The sequence below is a fragment of the Crocodylus siamensis genome, chromosome 4 (assembly GCF_052110815.1).
Source record: "Crocodylus siamensis isolate JL-2025a chromosome 4, ASM5211081v1, whole genome shotgun sequence".
Taxonomy (NCBI): domain Eukaryota; kingdom Metazoa; phylum Chordata; order Crocodylia; family Crocodylidae; genus Crocodylus; species Crocodylus siamensis.
The window spans coordinates 226,716,225-226,740,431 of NC_143398.1; the positions used below are offsets into that span (position 1 = coordinate 226,716,225).

Sequence of the window (24,207 nt, forward strand, 5' to 3'; positions counted from 1 at the left end):
AAAATAACTTTGAACCTGAGACCTAAGGAGTTCAGAAAAAAAGTATACAAAACTCCCTTTGATTTCAGTGGGGCAAGATTTCATCCACACTCTTCATAGTAGTCTATAACACACACTGAGTAAGGAAAAAAAAAATCCTTCCCTTTCAGTTAATGCATGTGACATTGACCACTACTAGTGTCAGGACTAGAGACTAGAAAAAGCATTTCTCTGTTCTGACATGTTATGCCTTTATAATTGTTGTTTTCAAAACGAAAGGGGTAATATCACCTTTGAATTAAAAAGAAAATTAGTAGTAGACTGACAGATCCTGGGTAGACGAGTCATGGGTAGAGGTGAACTGTGCAATGTGATGGATGTAGTGGAAGGCAGCCAACATTTGTTCCTGATGTTTTATTGAGTAAAGTGTTGTTTATATTTTCTATCCTTTGAAGGGTAACACAAGTGTATCCACCTCTATTCTAAGTATTTCAGAAAATGCATATTCATAAAGTTTCACTTATTGCCACAAACGCATAATCTTCTATATCTTTCTGAATATTTGGTAAATATTTTTCGTAATAATGTTAAGTGCATTTATGGTAAGCAATTAAGCACCTGTTTAAAGGAAAACTCAGACCACTACTGTCAGTCGCCAATTTAAAGAGATAAAAATAAGGAAATAATTCTTATCTCACACAATAAAATTTTAATTTTATTTCTAATTTCTGGCATACATTCGGGTGATAGCTATTTTCCCCAAAATGATGTTATTCTGCCCAGTAGTCCATTATAAGGCCCACTGGATATATTTTTAAATAAAATATTTTAATATTTAACTGGGCAGTGACATGCATAGTATGAGTAGGTCTCCTGATGCTGCTCATATTGGTGGCAACTCCAGAAACATGGCAGCTCAGACTTGTCAGATCATAGAAAAGTAATTTTGTTAACGTAAACAATGATTTAGTTGAACGACAGCTTTATGCTTTTCATTTTTTGAAACTAACTCACAGGTGTTTAAGCTATTAATAAGGTAGTTATCCTTTTTTGTTTACTCAAGTTTTAAATATATTTACTAGAACGATTCATTGTTATTTATATTACAATTTCCTTGTGTCTAAATTTGGGCTATACAGAATGAAATTGCTTTCCTGATTCTAGCTGGTCAGTGGAATCTATTATCCCATTAACACACAACCATCCACACCCAGATTTTTGCTGTAATTCAAACAGGCACCATCATGCAAAGACATAACATTAAAAATTGGGCATGACTTTAAAAACTTTGGTACTGCCTCAGTTTAAAATGAAGACATTTGAAGCAGCATGTCTGACCCACATTCAATAAATTCATATATTTGAAAGTACCAATCTTTGCATTTGTACCTGGAACTTCCCCTCTTAAAAAGGAACAAAGCTATCAGAGAAATGCCAAGTCATTTGTCAATATTTGAGTAGAGAATTGAATTGCTTATTATATACCATAGGAATGAATGAATGTCCTTGTATACACTCCAATCATAACAACATTTTGAGCTCTTTAAAATTTATACAGCATCTGTTTTGGCAGAGTAGCCAACAGTTCAGTTATTCATATTGCATTTGCACATTTGATTCAATAATCTCTTTTTTTTTTTTTTTTTTTGGCAGATGTACAACAAATAGCAATCGACTGGCTCGCTGGAAATTTTTATTTTGTGGATCACATCAGTGACAGGATCTTTGTGTGTAATCACAATGGAACCATGTGCATTACCTTAATTGATCTTGATCTTCATAACCCTAAAGCAATAGCTGTTGATCCAGCATCAGGGTAAGGTTATTATTACAATGCATACTTGCATGCCAAAAAATTGAAATAATGTTTCAATATTTCTAGCCTTCATTTTTTTAAAATCATTCCTGTGGCATTTAATGGCAGGTGAAAATTATTAATTTATCAAACATCTTTAATTTATCCCAGTAAAAGTCAAGTGATACTATGTTCAGTATAAATACTACATTTGTTTCATTTGTGTCTAGAGAAACCACACTTGCAGTTATTTATTAGGATATTAATTCAGGTGCCTAAAAGAGTTCAACAATATTATCACAGTGAAAATGTACACAGCATGAGCTTGCATCAGTTGTAACAAGTAACTTAGGACCTTGTTGTTTTACACTTAAAACATGGTTTGTTGTGGCGGGGGGGCGTTGATCATGGTAAGCATTATGCTGAGTGAAAGTTTTCTGAACAGTTGTTTGGTAACCCTTATGATGTGGCCTGGAGCCAGTGGCTGACAAACAGCTCATTGTTGGTCCCAGCCCTTTCATCACCATGGAGCTGGATCAAGACTCCAGTGCAGGGAGCTGGTACTGGCAATCAGTCGTTTGTCCGTCCCGGCCCTTGCACTGCACCAGTGTCTTGGACTGGTTCTAGCGAGATTCCAGGGCTACCGACAAACCACTGTTCGTCAGCCTCAGACCACGCTGGAGTGGGTGAAGACCCACTGGTATCATCTCCATGGAGAATTCCCATGTTAGCATACTACACATTGCTCAACACGGTCTGGAGATATTTCTTGCCTGAAAGGTCCTAACTTTGGTACTGTACGGGCACATCCAGACAAGCAGGTATATGTGGTACACAGCACTAGCGCTGCACGCTGCATGTAGAACACATGCAGGCATTCCCCATACTTTTAACTTGCCGGGCAGGTGTGGGGGTTTGACCCCATGGTTAAAATAAATAAATAAATAAATAAATGGGGTGGTATGCAGTGGCAGTGTGCACCATCCAAAACCAGAGCCTGGCCAGGAGCTAGAGCCACACTCCAGCTCCTGGCCAGGCTCCCTGCTGCAGAATCGCCATGGCCGCCGCCCCCAGGACCCCAGCCCAGGTGCTGGTGACAGCCTCCCCTCCTCCACCTAGGGCAATGTGCTCTGTGCCAGAGCGTGGGTGCATGGGGGTTCCTTGGGGACAAGTAGCAGTGGCACATGTTGTGCTGCTGCTGTTTGTCCCTGGGGAAATGTACTTTCCTGTTCATGGGGACATATCGTATGATAGCATTTAGCATATTTTTTCCTGCTTGAATGCATGGAAGCTGGTGTATTAAGCACAGTGAACATATTGTAAGTGCAATGTGTGACCAGGCCCTTCATGAATGATTTTATAGAATAGCATACATTTAGTGATTTTTTTTTTATTTTTTTTTTTCCTCCAAAATTCATGAGGAAGATCTTTTGCTTTTAACTTCTTTCAAGTTTTCTTCAGTAAACCTTAACTCTGATCAGATTAAAAAGAGGGGGGAAAAACCCTTCACAGTATCTTGTATTTTATGCCCTGGATTGTAGGGTCTTTAGGATCAGTACTAATATATTTAGTAGCAGAACCAAGCCCCCAGATACTTCATGTGCTACTTTTGTGAGTCAGTTAAAAAGATAAAACCGTCTGTATTCCCATGCTTATTGCATAGATAGATAGATTCAGTATTCTTTTGCAAGGAAACCTCAGTTAAATTATTGGGCACTAGAAATCTTTTACCTTAACCACTACTGGCTTAAACCAATGAAGTAGATGTGCCCTCATTTTGATGAGAACTTTGAAATGGCTGTTTTATCCTTGTTTTATTGGTCTGTAGATAGTTAAGTCTGAAATGCCTGGTGGAATGCATCCTAAACTGCCATAAGCCTCTGCTCAATAAATAGGAAAATATTTACTGAAGAAACAGCTTGTCATCCATATGTGGACTTTTGTCACTCTTTATTTAAAGCCTGATTGAATATTAAGATGCATCATCACAATGGGTCTAATTTTGACAAGAACAGCTTGCATGTAAACTTTACAAAGGAAACTGCATAATATAATTCTTGAATATAGCTGTATTTCAATTTCCAACAGATGGTAATGTTTCAAGAAACATCAGTAAAAGAAGTTGTATTTAAGCTGATTTGTTTGGTAAATCTGGTAAGAAAGAATGGGTGGTTTTCAAATTTGCTAACACCACCCTTTTTCAGCTATATTTGCTTACATGTTTTAGTCTAGATTTGCTAGTTGAATTCCAAACTAGTCATTAAATAATCTTGTCTGTCAAAGATGCAAGTATCAAATATAAGTATTTTCCTTAAAGTACAGAGCACAAAGACCATTTGGAACAAAACTGGCACATTGGAATATAATACATGTTAACAAATTTCCCAATTGATTGCCAACATATTTCTTTCTTTTATGCATTCCACTTTTTCCACTGTCATCATATCAAAGGCCTTTATTTTGTCAAAGATGCAGGGAGTAGAAAGTCTCATACTGTTTGCACTCAAGTCTCTTCAGGATTTCTGTGAGTTGGATATCTGCTTACATTTAATTCTGTCATATATCATTTACCAGACTAGGTTCTTGGATTTTTTTTTTGGGGGGGGGGGGGTGTTATGAATGTTCAAGGCATTCAAAGATGATCTTGCTCTTTGTTTTTATTCCCTCAATTATAGGTATTAGAAATAGAAAATAAATATTTACTGTGTCACCTTATCCATTCCTTCTGCCAATTCAAAGAGGTTTCTTACATAATATGCCGGAACCCAAACCACTTGGAAATAATATTTAAAGAATAAGAGTGTACTGTTTATCAGAACAATTCACTGACTTTTCATTTGCCCTGTGACATCTCATTTTTTAGCTGATTCTGTCCCATCTCTTTCTCTCTCTCCATTTCTATTTTTACCTTTCAAAAAAACATAGACATCTATCTTATCTTTAGCCCAACATTCAATGCAATGTTCTAGCTGTGGTCCTGTAAGTAGCTTGTTTACTCCTCATAAATAATGGCAGGGGAAGGGAATTTAGTAGGGAAGCAAAGTTGTTGCATGGTTGGTGAGATCAGGGGTGGTTCTCCCATGGAAAGAAAAAGAAGGCAGCTTCCAAATCTCAGAGGAGTGATGTAAAAGCCAGAATTTTTGGAGTAGCCTCTAGAACAACCCGTTCTCTACAAAGTAGTACTGTTGATCTGGCGCCTCTTTAATGGCAGCCTATAGCGTGGGAAGTCCATCAGATGATTGAAATCGTCTCAAGTTATATTATTCTTTTCCTGAACAAAGGAGGATAGTATTAAATATCATCATTTAAAACACAAATTGAGTGTGTAACAGTGCAACCTTTTCATACATAACTAGAGGCTGGTCATTAGAGGTAGGTTCTGGGAGACCAGCCTGGTGGCCTTCTATGACCAGGTCACCAAATCCTTGGATGCAGGTGTCACAGTGGATGTAGTCTTTCTGGACTTTAGGAAGGCCTTCAACACAGTCTCTCACCTCATTCTCATTAAAAAAACTAGGCGACTATAGTGTCGATGCCTACACAGTCAGATGGGTCACTAACTGGCTGGAGGGCAGCACCCAGAGAGTGGTGGTGGATGGGTCATTTTTGACCTGGAGGGATGTGGGCAGTGGGGTTCCACAGGGCTCGGTCCTTGGGCCCGCACAGTTCAACATCTTTTTCATCAGCAACTTGGACAAATGAGTAAAATGCACCCTATTCAAATTTGCAGATGACACCAAGATGTGGGGAGAAGTGGGCACGCTAGAAGGGAGGAATAGGCTGCAATTGGACCTAGACAGGTTACAGGGGTGGGTGGATGAGAACAGGATGAGTTTCAACACTGACAAGTACAAGGTGATGCACCTGGGGAGGAAGAACCAGCAGCATACCTACAGGCTGGGGAACTCCCTTCTTATCAGTGCAGAGGCAGAAAAGGATCTAGGAGTCATTATTGAGGCCAATATGAACATGGGCCTTCAGTGTGGGGATGCAGTCAGGAAGGCCAACCATACCTTGTCATGCATCCACAGATGCATCTCAAGCAGGTCCAACGAGGTGATCCTCCCCCTCTATGCGGCACTGGTCAGGCCACAGCTGGAGTACTGCGTCCAGTTCTGGGCGCCACACTTCAGGAGGGATGTGGACAGCATAGAGAGGGTCCAGAGGAGGGCCACACGCATGATCGGGGACAGCAGGGCAGGCCCTATGAGGAGAGGCTACAGGACCTGAACCTGTTCAGCCTTCACAAGAGAAGAGAAGGCTGAGGGGGGATCTAGTGGCTGTTTACAAACTAGTCAGGGGGGATCAGCAGGCATTGAGGGAGTCCCTGTTCCCCCAAGCACTGCCAGGAGTGACAGGAAATAACGGTCACAAGCTGGCAGAGGGTAGAGACAGGCTAAACATCAGGAGGCGCTACTTCACGGTCAGGGCGGGTAGGATCTGGAAACAACTTCCAGGAGAAGTGGTGCTGGCTTCTACCCTGGGGGTCTTTAAAAGGAGGCTGGATGAACACTGACCGGGTTCATTTGACCCCAGTACCCTTTCCTGCCACAGCAGGGGGTCGACTTGATGATCTTCTCAGGTTCCTTCTGACCCTCCCAACTATGAAACTAATGTTCCAAATGCCGCAGCTTTGTAGCATTGATTATTTATAAGATTTATTGCTATGAAAATAGAAAAAAACACATTCTGCTAATTAAATTAAATGGTCAAATTCAAATTTATATTGATGTAGTTTGTAACGAAATACTTCTGTGTTTGTAATAACCTGCCTTGGGCTCTAAATAATTAGGAGCTCTGCATCCTAGATATAAACAAAATGCTGTCCTTAGCTACAGCTTCCATGTACTGTAATATCAATATTAGGAGGGAATAGGTTTTCTTGTAAAGGTGCCGATGATGAACCATAACCATCGCATTTATACCCGGGGAGGGTTAAAAAGCTGTTTGGTATTTAATCAGCCCAGCCCTGCTACACATGCAATTGGAGGGAGACTTTAAAAGGTGAAAGGCCAGATCAGTTAGGCTGGGAGGGGTAGTAGCTTTGCAACTTTTGCTTTGTGGGAAGGGTTTGTCTAGGGCTAGCTACTGATTATAGACTGCTGTCTGCTAGGCACTCCCTGAGGGGAGATAAGGTAGATGTGGTTTAATTTTGTTTGTATTTGTTCCCAGTGACTTGCCATAGTTACTGAAGATGGGAGTAACTGAATAAAAACCTTGTGGGCTTCTGTACTTAAGGGATTGGATGGCGTGGTGGTGTTTTGCAGTGAGCTCAGGAGTGAAACAGTCACAGTGCCCTGTACGTGTAGTGTGGAGTCTTTCTCTATGCCCCGTGTCTTCCTTTCATACTTTTCCAAAATTCAGCCAAGATTGTGGGGAAATGGGCTACTACAGCACCTGTTCAGTACATAAGACTCTCTAACAGACTGTGACACGACCAACAAGTTTTATTGCCAAGTTACATCATGAAAAGAACTTTTTGGTGAAACTAGGTAATTTTTACATGCCTCTTTAAACTAGGGCTGGTCTCAGTCAACACTAATGTGTGTGCCACTGTCATGTCCTTTGTATTAACCAGTTTCGACGGTTTCATTTTCAGCAAATCCTTACTCTACTGCCAACATCTCTAATTCCTCCTGGCAAGAGGAATGGCTCCATGAATATTCCTATGTGGCTCTGCTGCTGATGCTTTGAGTTGTGTTTCTGAAAGTCCTTTTAGTAACTAAAAGACCAGACAACAACATATAGACCTCCACAGCATATAAACAATAATATATGGGGGTGGGCGGGAAAGAAAGTTGTATCCCTACTGATAGCTTGAGGAACAGGAAATGCTAGAATGGGAACACGTGGCTCAACTGTGAAAATAGTTTGTAGTGTTTAACAGCCTCCAGGAAATGAAGACTACTTGGTTAAAATGGTATGTGTTCACATGCATGTGTGCACGTGTGTGTATGGTAGTGCAGCAAAGATGCAACTAGCACTGTTCCACTGGTCCAGCATATGCAAGTGCTAGCCTGGGAAGATTAAAGCTGACCAGGAGTGAGCTTCAGCAATTTGATACGTCTTACAGGCAGTGCTCACTTTATTTCATGATGGATACATAAACAAAGAAACACAAACAAAAACTTTTACCTTCTGTAAGCATTAGAATATAACATTAATGTCCAAGTTTGTACATGATACCAAATTATGGGACAAAATTAACACACCAGAGGGAAGGCAGATCTGGACAGGTTAGAAAAATGGGCAGAACGAAATGGGATGCAGTTCAACAAAGACAGGTGTGAAGTGCTGCACCCTGGGCAAAAAGAACCCCCAACACACTTACAGGCTACGGGATGACCTTCTCAGCAGGACAGCAGCAGAAAGGGATCTTGGAGACATAGTCATAGTGGACTCCAAGATGAATATGAGTCGTCAATGTGATGAAGTGATCAATAAGGCTAACCACACTTTATCATGCATTAGCAGATACATAACGAACAGGTCCAGGGAGGTGATGCTTCCCCTCTATGCAGTACTGGTCAGGCTGCAGTTGGAGTGGTGCATCCAGTTTTGGGCACTGCACTTCAAGAGGGATGTGGAGAATCTTGAAAGGGTTCAAAGGAGGCCACTCGTATGGTCAGAGGCCTGCAGACAAGGCCCTACGAGGAGAGACTGAGGGACCTAGATCCCTTCAGCCTTTACAAGAGAAAGCTGAGAAGTGATTTTGTGGCTGCCTATAAATTCATCAGGGGAGGGCAGCAGGGAATTGGAGATGCTGTGTTTACTCGGGCACCCCCTGGTGTAACTAGGAACAATAGCCAAATATTGATGGCGAGCAGATTTAGGTTGGACATTAGAAAGAACTTCTTCGCAGTAAGAGTAGCCAGAATCTGCAATGGGCTTCCAAAGGAGGTGGTGCTCTCCCCTACATTGGGGGTCTTCAAGAGGAGATTGAACAAGCACCTAGCTGGGGTCATCTGACCCGAGCACTCTTTCCTGCCCAGGGCAGGGGGTCAGACTCAATGACTTACTGAAGTCCCTTCTGACCGTAACATCTATGAATCTATAAAGTCATTTAAGGCGCATTACGCCACAAAATTTCCTACACCGGCTGAAATTAATGCACAATACGCTGCCAATGCATGCAAACCGTGACACCATTAAAATGGTGCAAAATCATTTAGCCCACTTTAAAGTGCTGAGCACACATGCTCCTCATTTCATCTATACGTGGCCCATATTATTAAAAACAAAAAAGGGACAGATAGCTGAAGTTTGTTTTTTAATCTGAGCACCAAAGATGGTAGTTCATAAAAGTGCATTTGTGGTATCTGTTTAAAGTAGTCCATATTTCTATATCTTGTAGTTACAATCCTTTTATGTATACATGAAACTTGTATTTTTAAATATCGTGCCTAGACTATTCCAATAAGGTATTATATGTACTCCATATGTGGAATTAATATTAGAGAATGTCTAATTTCCTGCTTTCCATTACTCATGTTCCAAGCACAGTTGAACTGATGAATAAATTAAGTTTTTTGGCACTGTACCTAACAATATCCTGGAAGGAAAAGCATAGGGTTTGGTTGAAACACGATTGAAGTCTATAACAAAACTGCCGTAGGCTCAGCTGGTGCAGGGTTAGAGCCCTAAGCTAAGCACAGACAGTCAAAAAGCCCAGGGGAAAATCAATGAAATCTTTGCAGGTTTCTCTCCCTGAGTTAACAAATGGAACTCAAGTTTACTCTTTGGTTGAGGAAAACAGGCAGATGCCTGAGCTGACGAAGGCCAGAAGACAGGGCACTCTTACATGCTTCCTAGCATGCCAGACGTAACCAAGGGGACCCGAGCACAGCTGAGCAAGGGTCATCCCTCATTTGCTGCCTAGTGCACCCCAGCCAACCCCTTGCTGTCCTCTTCCATATAGGGGAGGGGGGGAAACAGAGGCCCTGCCCTGGTCCCAGCCCCCTTGAGCTGGGGTCTGTCCAGCTACACTGTAGTGGGGTTTCCTTGTCTCTTCTCAGCTGGACCAGCTCTGTAGAAGGAAGGATTGGTCCCTGCCACCTGGCACAAGATGCCCCTAGGCTGCCTGGAGCATCTTTCAGGCTGCTGCTGGCTCTAGGCTCTGGTAGCACAGCCCTGTCCCCTGCGAGTCTCTCTCCCTGACCTGCAGTGGCGAGGGGGAAATGACACTCCCTGCCCCCCAGTCGCAGTCCATCCCCAAGCCCAGCACCAACAGCATCTGGCAGGATGTGCCATGTAGTTTAAGGGGCTTGTGCCAGGTGGCTGGGCCTGATCCTTTCCTCTAGGGAGCATTGCTATCCTTACTGCCATTTTGAGACTGATCTGTATGTACTTAACTTCTTCTCTGTTACAGGTTTGGACCAGTTTCCAATCACTTATACTGGGTTATGTGTTATTTCCATCTCCAGCCCTATTGTCTGTTCTGTTCTTGTTTATATTTGTGGCATTGCACATTTTGTTGTATAATATTCTAGAAATCCTCTATTTATGTATGTGAGTAGTATACCACTAGCAGGAACTTTACCAGGCTCCTCAGGTCTGTATGCTTCCTCCCCTCTTGGAACAGACCATCTCTGAACATGGGGGTGCTGGAGTCCCCATGTCCATTCAGTTCTCTTGTGCACAAGTGAGATTTTTGACCAGTGCATATTTAATGATACTTATGTATAGTTTGGAAGTGAAGTTGGGGCACCACATTTATTTCACATTGAGTACTCAAAGATCCAGAGAGTTCATTCACTGCTGAGTTATGCTGGCCTTGGACTTTAAGTCTAGAAGTGAAAGTCTCTTGTATTCTACTACTGTAAGCCATCAAGTTCTTATCTTTGCAAATTTTACAAGTTTTTGGGCGGGTTGTCAGTGGGTTAACCAGACTAAAAGGTATTCCTTTAATAGCTTATTTCTATCTGTTCTTAAGAGGCAGATTGAAGACAAGTTTGGCACAAGAAGGGAAGAAGCGGGGAGAAGGGCTTTATTTAAACAATTGACTTTTATACAGCACTGTCCTTTATCTTCAATTTAAATTACTTTCTAGTCAAGGAGTGTACACTATACACTGTGCAATATAAAATCTGGGCTGATTGTTGTGAGGCAGTTACCAAAGGAGATAATTAGTGGGTACAATACATTAATACTGTTGAAAGCATACAGATTTGTCAGTGATGGATATATTGAAGAAATAAAATGAGAATCGTCCTAGTCAAAAATATACCATCAGAAAAGGTGAGGGGGAGAGGCAAGGAGAGAGAAGTCTTTTACAATAATATATTACCTCTCCAGCTCCATCAGAATGAGATATGTAGCTGATCCTGCCACAAGTTCACAGACTTGAAAAATGGAACTGAGGAGACCCCTTCCTTCAGTGGCAAAAGCCCACAAGTTGCAATTCATAGCTGTTTTTCATCACCCTCCATCTTGCAAATAGGTGTAGATCTGAGGATGGTGTCAACATTTAACTCTTCAGAAGAAAATAATAAGTGTTCTGCTTGCATGATTCTCTTTCTAGTCATGGTACTCTTAATGCAACATTATTATCCATATTCTTGAGATCACGTTAGTAATTATTTTGAGTTCTAATGAACTGAAAACTTACAAAAGTGTGATCAAGTGTGACTGGGACTGAAGATTTGGGTTTGTTCCCAGTTCTGCTGTTGGCCTGCTAGGTGATCCTTAGCAAGTCACTTATTTTCTGTGTGTCTTGGTTTTCTCATCCATAAAATAGGAAAAATTATATAAATAGCTTTTGTAGATCATTTGTGATATGCTGATGAAAAGCATTACATAAAAGCTAGGTGGTATTATTATTATTATTATTGAGCACGATTGACCTACAGCACTTACTGCTCAAAATGTGATCAAGAACCGTGTAGCTCTGTTACATTTATAGAGATAGGGCAGTTAATTTAAATATGAGTGGGGAAAAATAAATGAGGTATAAGCTCAGTACTAATTGTGTAGGTAAGGAGGTATGGGAAGAAACTTCCTTTATAATCCTGTTGAAGGTGTGAGCTGTTGAGCCTCTCCCAAATTGGTGCAAATAATTTAGTTTAAAAAAAGAGAGGTTTCCCTAAAGATGGAGTAGGTTGAAGGAATGAGTTAACAGTAACCCTTAGTTAAGCTACCTCTGTACTTATACAGATGCTTACCATTCAATACTAGAAAAAGAAGTGTATAAGCACTGTAACACATTTGGACGACTGTTAACTTGAAGTAGTCGATGACATGTCTTGGGAAGTGTAATTTTTTCCTTTGAGAACAGACTGTTTGTTTTGCACATTTTTATAATTTGTTTGTGTATGTGTATGCACATATCCTTGTCTATAGCTGTGTACTCAGACCTACATAGCGCATACAGTAGTTTTACAAAAAAAACTGCCTGTCATGTTTTATGAGCTTGAGGAAATGAATAAATTTTAAAGAGGATTCTTAATGCAGGAAGGATTTTCACCTAATGCCCAATTAGAGGATAGTTATTCTGTGATACTAATGTATGGAAGTTGTGGCCAAGTGTGGAATAGGAATTAAAAGTAAATTCAGAAGGTGCCTAGCCAAGAAAATGAGGGGAACCTTGGGGTGGGGGATGAGTAGGGGAAGGGAAGCGAAGAGATACGGAAAAGCAGAAGGCAAAGCCTTCATTGTAAGGAAAACATGCCTGAACTTAGTGACCACTGAGTGAAGGAATAAGTAGAAGGGAGTGATGTGCCAAATTAGTGGGAGAAACAAGTGAAGAATGAGGTTAACTGTTAAAACTTGGTTCCCAATGAAATGAGTGTTCAGCTGGTCATGAGAATGAATTTTAGAGCTGTTTGTTAAAGGTCATGATGTTAGCACACAGATGCTGTAGTGATGAGGGTCATAGGCTAGAGACAGAATTACATGGAAACCAGTACAAGCGGTCAGAAACCAATTCAAATCTGGAAACTACAGAAGTTCAGTGCACACACACTGCTTCCAAAACGGTTGAAACAGGTTTGAAATAAACCTGGATAGATGTAGTATCAGACTAAACTGATTTAGGTTATTGAGATTCTGTCCAAGTTCCCCTCCAGATTCAAGTTAACTCAGAGTCCCCCAGGATGCTTTGCAACCCCTTTCCAAGCTATCCTTGGCCCAAGCTCTCTGCTCCAGCCAAGTAGGGAGGTGTGCTCTAGCACCCCCTGGCTTCTCGCCTGGCCCACTGCAGGCATGTGGCTACACCGCTGGGATCAAAAGAGAATGTCTGCTTACTTGCTTATTTGTTCAATCTACACAGCTTGAGGTAACCTGCAAAGATTGCATCTATTCAGCCTCAGGCTTTTTGACTGTCTGTACTTAAGAATAGAGATATCTGAATAGATCTGGGAACTTAACCCAAGGAAAGGAGAACAAAAGTGAAAAGAAACTTTGCAAGGTTAATGATGATGGCTTATGAAGATGAAGATGTAGGTAATACCAAATTCTTGATGACTTAGAGTTCACAGAAGGATATCCAAAAGTAAATATTTACGAGCCATTTGGAGCTGTGAGCATGAACAGAAGGGAAAACAGCACCTCTGGGAGCTGTCATCACAAATATGATAATTGAAGTAATCAGAGTGTAGAAGTCTCAGGGAATAAGATGTGGTGAGAGAAAGTGGCAAGGCACTTGAGGACATAAACAGTGAAGGGAGAAATTAAGTAAGTCTATACTGTAATTGAAAAGTACAATTACAGCCAACTACTGAGCTTAATCTCCTGAGCTTGGGTACCAATAGCAGCAAAAGCATGACTATGCTATCTCCATATTGCACAAACTCATTCAGGACCCTAAGCACTTGGAGACTGAAGCCTGTACCATTGCAGATTCACTTCTTGAGCTAAGTAGAGTAAAGTTACCTTGCAACTCTCTACTTGAGCTACAACTACATTTCCAGTGGCAGTGTTGTTATATCCGCTACAGTTAACTGATGGCCTAGAGATGTACAAAGCTGAGCAAACCTAAAAGAACAGAGCTATAAATTGTCAAAAGCCGCAGATATAACATGTTGCAGGAATTTAAAGAAGAAACCTTTCAAATTGGCTTCATATGTAATTCATGACAGTGGAATGGGTGAAAATTAGATTTGAGTGAATTTCAGGAAGAGAGTAGGAAGGAATTAAGTCAGTGAATTTGTTATAGATGACTGGTTCAATTGACTTAAAGGCAAAGGAGGAGGGAGAAGAGGTGAGGTCAAAGGAGTGATTTTCAGTTCGCAGTATTGAACAGTGTGATTTTTTTTTTTTTTTTTTTTTTTTTTTCAGGGTCTGCAATACTTGAGCACAGTAGGTGCTGTCACTTTGCTCTATAGTTATTCTCTCTTGTTTCAGCTTTTAATACAACCACAGGTCTTGGATGAGATCACTGAGTTGTTAAATGAGTGAGGGTTTTTTTTCCCGAAATAGCGGATATGTCTCCTGATCAAAGAGAAGTTTTATAGTCATTAAAGCTCATTTTTAAATAGCAAAATCATTAGTGTTTTAATAAAGTACTATTATTAAACAGCTCAGTTCCTTTTCTCATCAGACAGTGAATTCAAAGGTCTGCTTGTAAGAAACATATATTGTATAATGACCTTCAAAAACTTTTGTATAATGACCTGTAAAAGATAGATGTTTGTCCTTTTTTTTAACTTCTTTATAATGTCTGATAAAAGTATTTTTTTCTGCTTTTTTGCATCAGAATTTACCTCTTAGCAACTTTTTTATGAGTAATTGATTCTAAAAAATGTATGGAAGCCAAAAAGCGAGGAGCAAAGAAAATTTTAATAAGGCTATATTAAAAAAAATCTATGGTTAGGCTGTTGTGTTTTTGCTTGTTTGTTTCCTTTATTAAAGCTAATTTAAATTGGATGTCTGATAAATATTTAGGAGAGAAGATGTGTGTAAGACTCACATGATTCTTTGAAGTTTGTGTAGGTGCTCTAGTTCTGTGGCTTTCTGAGAAATCTGGGGGAGAGGAAGTGAGGCAGAGAGATAGGAGATAAAGATTAGCTGGAGAAAGCATGGGCAAGAATTGCACTGTGTGTGTGTTCACTCTTAATTAAAAAGAAGTAAAGTACTTGACACATCAATTTTGAATTTTCCATAAATTCCCAGTTCTGTGAGACTTGATCTTTTTACAATGGGCCAGATCTTAGTAAGGAATGATGCTTGATAATGATACTGTTAATAACTTCCAGTGAAAAGCAGCAGTCCCTTCCCCTTTTCTTAAAAAGAACCTGTTTTTTTTTAACATAACATTGCTTGCCTTTAGATGAAAACTAGGAAAACAAGAGAGGAACTTGTGCTATTTCACAGATAATCTCAAGATTTTATATTTTTGTGTAGAGGTGAAAAATGCAAATTTTATAAAGGTGCAAAATATTCAGTGTAATTGCAACTCTTGTATAGATGCCAAGCATACAACCAAAGATACTCACTCGGTAAGGCAATAAAGGATCTAAAATATTAAATTCATTGTTAAACACATATGTAAGAAACCTGTTAAGATGGTCAAATTAAAAGCTGGATCAAAGTTATTTGTTGGCCTCAGGAAGCCAGTGGCAATAAAATCACATTGTGCAAAAACAAAATATTAATATTTTTAAACCTTATTACATGTGAAGTCTCTTGATTTCTTTTTTGTTGTGTATGCCTATCTGATAAGTTACATGGTGCTAGGTTGCTGACTTATTCCAAAGTCATGTTATCTAAATGCAGTGCCATTCAAGATGGACAGTTTTATTGAAATAAAGGCAGATTGTTTTAATAAGCTATGTTTGAAAAAATGTACTTTTCTGTATTGTTGATCATAAAACTGTTAAAGAAGCTCCAACAAATTCACATCAGTGGCAACGCAGTAAACCAAGTTAATGATTTTTCCTAACGCTAAATGTTACGGGATGTCTGAAATTGTCATCTTCAGAGACCAGAAGGCAAATTAGCACAATATTAACAGCACATGTTTTGTGAAGTTACTTTCCTTCATCCCAGCATGTGCATACCAGTCTGCTAATCAAGGATTAGATACAAGCATCATGACTAGTACAAAGACTTCTACTTTAGCAATATACATTTACAACCTTTTCTCCTATGACTGAATAAGGGTTCTGGTGCCTGAAAGCTTGCAATTAAAGACATTTTGTTGCAAAAATGTAGTTGGTTTAATAAGATATCATCTCTACCATGGGTTCTGATTTCTTTTGCCTCTAGATCAATACAGCTACAACCTGGATACTTGACTGGAGCAATATGACATTTATGCAAAAGCTTTCTAGGACAGAAAACCATAATTGTTTCTCTGTGAACTTTTGCAAAAATAAGTGTTGAAATTGCAAAATTATTGAAATGTGGGAAATAAGGGTGAACCTGCAGAAATAACTGTAAAATGTAAAAATACTTCGTTTGACATTATAATTATTCAGAATCTCATCTTGTCTACATTCTGCTGGCCAGGTTGCCTACTTTTTATTGAGAATCCCACAAATACAACATGTGAAAAACTTTAGTGGGTTTGCCCCTCCAGATATAAGCAGGGCCTTTGGCTCTGAGAGCTCATCAGTTGGAATTCATCTGGATCTTCAGAGATGTTCCAGGTCTGTCACCATGCACCAACTTGCTAGCACGTTGGCTACAGGAAAGTTCCCCCTTGCCACCAAGGACAGATCCAGGGTGGGTTTGGGGAGTGCAGTCACACCCCGCTTTGATTCCACTGAGGACACCCTCAAGCATGGAGCCCTTTCAAAAGGGGAGGTTACACAAGAGCAGCAGGAGTTGGTGCATCTTTCTGGTCATGTATGAATGAGCTGAGAATAATTCAAATGCAGCATATCACCTCCAACTTCAACACTCCTTTTTCCAGAGTTAACGTGGCAGTGGGTTTTCTGCGTTTGAATTGTTCTCATCTCACTCGCATATTAATTTGAACGTACCAGATACTCCCCTTCTGAAATGGTTCCAAGTGTCCCTGTGCTCATACCCTTGAGGTTTAAAACAAACCGCCCAGCAGGGAGAGCTGCTTTTTAGGGCTGTGCAAAGCTTCAGATCGCAACTTGGATTTGGAGATGATTCAGAGGCCGAATCTACGATCTGAATTGAATCACTAGAAGCTTCAGGCTTCCGGAATCAATCAGAGCTTCTGAATCATGCGGCCATTCGGAGACTTGGCCCTAGGGTATAATGGGGAATCAATGAAATATCTATAACTTTGGGGGTTTTTTGCTGATTCAGATGAAACTTGCAGGGGTGGCAGCTGCTGCTGAGGGAATGAATCTTGCCAAGTTTCAAGGTGATAGGTGCAGGGGTTTCTGGGAAACTGCACCTCAAATCTTGAAAGCAAAACTCATGTGTGTGTTAAGCCACAGCAGGGTGAAAATTGCAGGGATGGTAGCACTTGCTGTGGCCACAAAGCCTGCCATGTTTCAAGGAGACAGCTGGAGGGGTTTCTGGGAAAGTGCACCTCAAGCTGCTGATAAGCAAAACTCATGTCACATCTTGCAACCCTTTTTCAAAATCCTGGGGCTCTTCCATGCTTGTCAATACCCCTGGAGCATTCTTTCAGAGAGGTAGTATACAAAATTTAAAATCAGTAGAAACAGAAGCTACATTAATTGTATTTCCTATGGCTTGACTAAGGGCAAAGTACCTAGCATATTTAGATGCTCTTAATCTGATGTTGCCCCTGTGCATTTGGAAGGCCCTCCATGAGAGCAGGAAGAGGCGGAGAAAATAATGTGGAGACATCATGCCTCTTCCTTCTTTGGGTTTCATTTAGTCAGAGGTGACCATCAATTCTGAAAATCAGGCCTTTCACTTCAATTCTCTACTTTTAAGATAGAGATAATTATACTGCCCTACATTATCCCCTAGTGAAGCTATATAAGTACATGGACTGATTTCAAATGTGTCTTCTGCTACGTTGGCCTCTGCTGTGTGCCTATGTTTTAAAAATTGTATGGAATCTAACAGAAATTGTATCCGTACCATTAAATGTTGTGGAATGCTACAAAAACTTAATAAAATGTTATTAAATTATATAAAACCTTTGGGAAGAAAAGTTTTATAATGGTAAACATCCAATTATTTATTTATAAATCACTTATAAAGTAATGGTATAGTACACTTCTATAGATATAGACATAAGTACCTGGTACTTTGCATAGGGAAAAGATTTCTGCCCACATCATTTAATGGTATAGTACACTTCCATAGATATAGACACAAGTAGCTGGTACATTGCATAGGGAAAAGATTTCTGCCCATGTTGACTGTATTAATAGCAATGAATGCTAGTTAATGGAGACAGTAATTCTGCTTAACAGGAATTTCTTCAGGTGATATAGGGAGCTGGTGTCTTTGGGGTTTATTATTATTATTCAGGTCTTTGGGGTTTTTTATTAGTATTAGTATTTTGACATCGTGATGGTGTTATCTAATAATATCCAGTCCCTTCATAGCTATGACACATATATAGGTAGTATATACTTTGCTTCCCGTGGTTTGTCTATTTTCTCTTCTCGCATCAAATATACATGCTGGGCTGTTGTATTGAATGTGTCACAGATGTCCTGCTGCTGGCACTGGGCCAGGCACCAAGTTCGGTCCCTGTCTTAGTGCAGAAAATGATTCCTTTCAGCTCAGTGGGATTGTCAGGTAGCATAATGGGCTGCAATGTCCCAGAAAGCAGTTTTATTGTTGTAGGAGCGTTGTCTTTTAATTAGGACTTCTTGCCTTGGAATGAAAGGCAATGCCAGAGAATAACATACTTGTTTTACTTTCTCATCACTTACAAATAGTGAAAAATCATGTGTGCGCTTTTCTTGTTTCTTCTTTTTAAAAAAAAGTTAAGGTGCTTCTGTGGGCAAAACATTGTCTTGCTAACGATCCAAGTAAGGGATTGTGAACGCTTTATTATGCCTTTTACTTTTTTTTGCCTAGTATTATGAACATTTGTTCTACTCAGAAATGCTATTTTTTGCCAACTTGGACAGTTGTCTCCTCCTCCTCCTCCTCAAGTGTCATCTATGAGTCCCCATGAACAAACCTAGATCTTTTTAATGTGTTATCTTTAGTGTGTTTGTTGTAACAGTTTGAACTATCACAACAAATTGAGCCGAACAAGTTTATGATAACAAAACAAATAAAACACCATGTCTCTGATTGCCTTGGGCAATTCACAGCTGATGCAACACATGTCCCCTCACTTCAGAATTAAAGTGTCTCCATGTTATTAGCATAGTTACTACCACTAGCACCACTGTTTCTTGCACCCAATTGTATCTGCTGTTGAAACTCATTACTTTCCATTGAACTTTGCATAAGTAAGAACTGAAGAATTGATCCCTGAGGATTTTCACTCTTAGTTGTTTGTGATAGAGCTGCTAGGCAGGATGGCTTTGGAGGCTTTTCTACTTGGGGACACAAAATAAAGGTTAGGAGAATCAGCTACAGAGGGGAAATGACTGAACATAAAATTAAAACATATTCTGGGTGGTCTTATTCAGGCTTCGGTAAATGAAAACCATTTTACTCTTGAATGGGGACATTCACCCCAGGGATTTAATCCAGTATTATGTGTATGTATTGGGATTTAACTTTTGGGGACTCATTTTAACTCTCCTGAATGTTTCTAGCCATTCCACAATGGCTGCAGTATATGGTGATGCAAACACATCTGTGGTACCATATACTGCACATTCATCTGTTCTCTGTACTGCAAGGGAGCAGTACAGAGGTTTATTTGACCCCTTGATATCCAGGGGTCAAAAAAACTGGGAAAAAATGTGGAGCAGCGCATGCAACGGCAGCACGCACAGCTCAAAACCGGAGCCTGGGTGGCTGGAGCCATGCTTCAGCTGCTATCCAAGCTCCAAGTGGCAGGCTTGCTGCTGCTGCAGCATCAGGAGGCCCCAGTATCCCAGGTAAGGTTGTTGGGTCCAGCCCTGGGCTGGACCACCCTCCCGTACCCCACCCAGGGTGACTGGCCGCACACCACGGTGTTCATGGAACAGGCATTCACCAGGGACACATAGCGACAGAATAAGGCATCCTGCTGATTCTTGTCCATGGGGAAACAAATGTCCGCATTGCACGTGGACGTGGCCAAAGAGTCGGTCCTTCTGACTGAGATGGAACAGATTATGTATTAAACCCAAAATTCTGATGTGCAAACTGGACCAATGAATGAGGCAAATCATAGTACAGAAACTTAGTTAATGCCAATATGCTGCACGCTTCACAAAAGTAAATCTTTCACTTTTAGTGCTGTATGCCTTACTCTGGATTTACCTTGGCACACTAATGGGCATAATTTCTTTTATAATGTGAAACAAATGCCCTTAATCTAACAAAGTTTTATTTTTGGGAATTGAAATTCACCAGGCAATTCTTGTTACTAGGAAGGGAAGCTGATCTATAATTTTTTGGTTTGTTTTAATCTCTAAAAATATCCCATTTTTGCAAAGTGGCTGTAATTAATACTACATTTTTCACATAAATATTTAACAGCAGAAAAATCTTTTCCAATGATAGCCAAAGCAGATATTTAAATTTTATAAAAGCATGTTTAATTTTAATTAAGGACAGAGATTTTGTTTTCAACAGAACATTATATAATATTATATGAGAAAGAGAGAACATAGTAATATTAGTTGCATTAGAAGCTATACAGAATATGAGGTGCAATAGAAAAACAAGAGTATAGGCAAAATAGCTATCTATCTCCATAAACATCTATCTGTATATCACAAGTATGTTTTGGGGGTTTTTTTCGCATGAACTGTTTCTTCGGGAGACAGTGCTCCCCCTGATGCAATGCCAGTCAATTATGGGTTACATTAGTCAACTAAAATTAATAGTTTTTTTAGAAAAATTATCTTCAGGAACATTTTTCCATTTAGTCCGTAGTTAGTTAATTGAGCTTAAGCTCATTTGTCCGTATAAGCCATAAAATCCTACAATGAAGATCTAATTGTAATTAACATAGCTGACCAGTTAAAAGGCATAAACAGTAGTGTGTCCATCAATTTGTGCTCTCTGTTTGCTGACAATTCAAGTTATGCCAGATGGTGCCTTTAAAGCCTGTTGTGCCTGATGGTGCTTTTAATGCTTTCTTTCCCTGATGGTGCTTTTAGTTTGTGACACCAAAGTTCCAAAATACTCATTTTGGCCATAGAAGAGTTAGCCATGTATATCACCTTGAAAATGGCAGTTTTAACAGATGTAGGCAGCAGCTGATACGAGATATTAAATGGTAATATTCTAATTTACCATCTTGTCTGAGTTTTTAGGCTAGCAATAAAATGTTTGCATGAGACGAAACACGCTTGTGTGTGTGCGTGCACACGCACACACACAGCTGTCATCTGTAACATACCATTCTTAAGCCTAGTTTTTGCCACTCCTTGTGAAGGCATTGTACAATCATTAAGTCCATTTAAAGTGACCAAGGGAGTACAGATTGAATGAATTTCAGTGTGCATTTATACCTTACACAAAATCCATATTAATCATTGGATTTGGGTGGGCTGTACATCAACATTAGATTTTAGAACTTTTATGATGTCTCCATACTGGCTTACTTAAATATATGTGCATTTGGGAGGCTTGTATTTAATGTTAAGTGACACTTTGGAAGAGGAGAAGGAAATAGGTCAGTGGTGGTCTAAGACTGCCATGAAGCATTATAACGCAGACCAAAAGAAATCTGCTGAGATGGAAATGGTGCAGCATTATTCTCTAGGACATTTATAAACTCAGGCAGTCACACTTCAGTAGTAAGTATGATAGCAGCTGCTCTGTGCTTCAAATTATAGAAATTAATTAGGTTTGGCCTTTGGGCTCCTGGTAAATGTAACCCTGAGACACTTGAAGTTTGAGTACTTTTGCCATAAGTAATTAACAGCTGAACTGAAACTTCTGGTTGCAGCCCTTTTTTTATATTATTTTTCTTTATTTATCATAATTATAATAAAAATAATTGAACATAGATAATTTAAATCACATGTATCTATCTAATCTATCTATCCTGTATTTTTTACCTTTTTTTCCTTCTGTCTCCTTCATTTCTGCCTGGTTAGCTTGCCTAAAGCATCAGGGTTCATTTTAGGAAACTAAACCCTACAAATGAAAAGCAAAACTTTGTCACCCAGGTAAAATGATGACATCTTTGCATCCAGCCCTTTAGTAGAAGTGGGAGCAAAATATGAGACGTATGTTCTCTAAAGAGGAGGAGCAGTAGTTATAGAGTTCATATCTACAAAGTTCCAAATATTAAAATCCAAGAACAATTATTGTTTTGTCCATGGTTGTCTGTTGTGGGGGTAGGGAGGTAGGAAGGAAAGGGGAGAGAGTTCACCAAAGACAAATACAGATTTATTAGATCACAGCCAACACCTTCAGTTATATATGGAAACAATACCTCTGTCCTAGTCTAAAACCTGTTTCCTGTAGATAATGGCATCCCATGGATAGACTGTTACATATAGGGTGCATCTACACATCACCGTATGGCAACTTTGCTGTGGCGCCATGCTTTAGTGCTTCCTTTTGGAGCTAAAGCTCAGCACAATACAGGTGGTTACTGCACTGTGCACATGGTTAGATTTCACAGTAATGGCGTGCTACAACCAGGGAGTACATTGCTACAGCAGTGTAGCAAGTGATCACATGTAGACCTGCATGACCGCTACATCACCGCAGCATGCCATATGGCGACACAGTGTGTTGCTTCATCACTGTAGGGCGACCTGTAGATGCGGCCGTATAGTATTCTAGGGAGAGGGAAAGGCAAAAGCAGCTGATGGAACTTGACTCAAGCCAGCTGAAAATCAGAAAAAATGAATAAACAAACCACGCTTTCCAGAAAATGCAACTCATTCACAACATACACATTCAAAAAAAAAAACACCCCAAACTTTACTTATTTGTCTATTGGTCTAATGTTTTTAATGTACAGTGATATATTTTATTAAGTACTGGTAATTAACAGTTGCTACTAGGGCTGACGTGGATAGCACAGCAAAGAACACCTTTTGATTTATGCTGTGTACAAGTCCATTTGCTTTTGTCCTCTCCTATTAATATAAGCACTAAAAGTTCACCCAAATAAAGAAAACACTGATTACTCCTTAAATATATTTAATGACTAATATTAATCTTATAGAAAGCAAAACAACAAGTCTACTTCTGCTCTGGCATTTACCTCCGTGGAAGGGATTATTGTATCTTTTTCTATGGACAAGATTTTTTTAAATTAAGTTACTTTAACATTTGCATAAATCATTGTAACTGTATGCATAAACACAAAATGGTTTCCATCTTATGGAAGTAAAAACAATTTGACTCGCTACATTTTTAAAAAGCATTTTCTACCCAGTAATTAATTGTCACCATACTTTTGTTTCAAGTGATGTTTAGAAAATACCTCAACTTTCATTCAGTGAAGTATTTTTGCTCCTTCTAAATGGAATTGAAGATTTTTTGAGTACTAAATTAACCTCATTAACATCCTGTCAGGAAGGCAGAAAAATAGCTTTATTATATGTTAGTATTGTATCCTCAGACTGTCAGTCCCTTAGTTTCCATGTTATTGATTGGGCTTCGCTGTTCACTCCCTGCTGGTTGAAGTCTGCATCTGTCTTTAATAAGATGCTAGCTGGGGATTAATGATGGGTACTTTATTCAATAGCATGTTATCCCTCTGCAGAGGTACTTGGAGGAAGGGAAATAGACTGTAATAAAAATAAACACTTTACAATTTTGTAGTCTTCTCTATGATCAACTTGAAATATATGTTTTTCCACTATCGCTGGGGCCACTACTTCCCTATAGAGCTGAAACATCTCTTCAGAAAGCTCCACTTCCTTTCTGCATCTGAAAAGGGATAAAGGCTGAACTTTCAGAATTGTCAGTGTAGAACTGCAGAAAAGAAGTTAATCCTGTAGTAGTATAATGCCTATAACTTAGAAAGAAGAAAGGGACCAGGCAAGCATAGAAAAAGTGTAAAAGGTTCATAGGGCAAATGGGTAACATAAAAATACATTTCTGAAACAGGGCATGAAGGAATTAAAATAGCAAGGAAGAAATCAAAACAGTCCTAGGAGGTCCCATATTCATGAATATCCAAACAACTCCTCCCCCGCCCCTCCCAAAAAAACCAAAACTTTTTAGCCTCTTCCATCCTTTTTACATCCTGTAGCTCCAATTTAGTATGCCAGTTATTCAGACTTCTTTCTATTGTATGATCAACATATGCCATTTCTCTGTGAAGACACTTTCATTTTTCCTGTGCATTCTTTACTTGCACTGCTTATTTTTCTCATTATCCACAGAATACTCTGTAAAACCAGAAAATGGCAACTTTTAGGGCAAGGGAAAAAATGACAGTTGATAACAACCAAGAAAACTCTGGGCTATATTTCCAATGTAGCATGTGTTGGGTTAGA

The 24,207-nt window shown here is 39.6% G+C and overlaps 1 protein-coding gene across 1 annotated transcript in view; it reads left to right on the top strand.

Annotated features, from left to right (window-relative positions):
- Positions 1-24,207, top strand: part of LRP1B (LDL receptor related protein 1B) — a 1,602,836-nt gene that overhangs the window by 740,314 nt on the left and 838,315 nt on the right. The window contains exon 7 of the mRNA XM_090045827.1: positions 1,633-1,795. Within this exon, the coding sequence (XP_089901953.1) occupies positions 1,633-1,795 (163 nt within the window). The remainder of the gene's footprint in view (positions 1-1,632; positions 1,796-24,207) is intronic.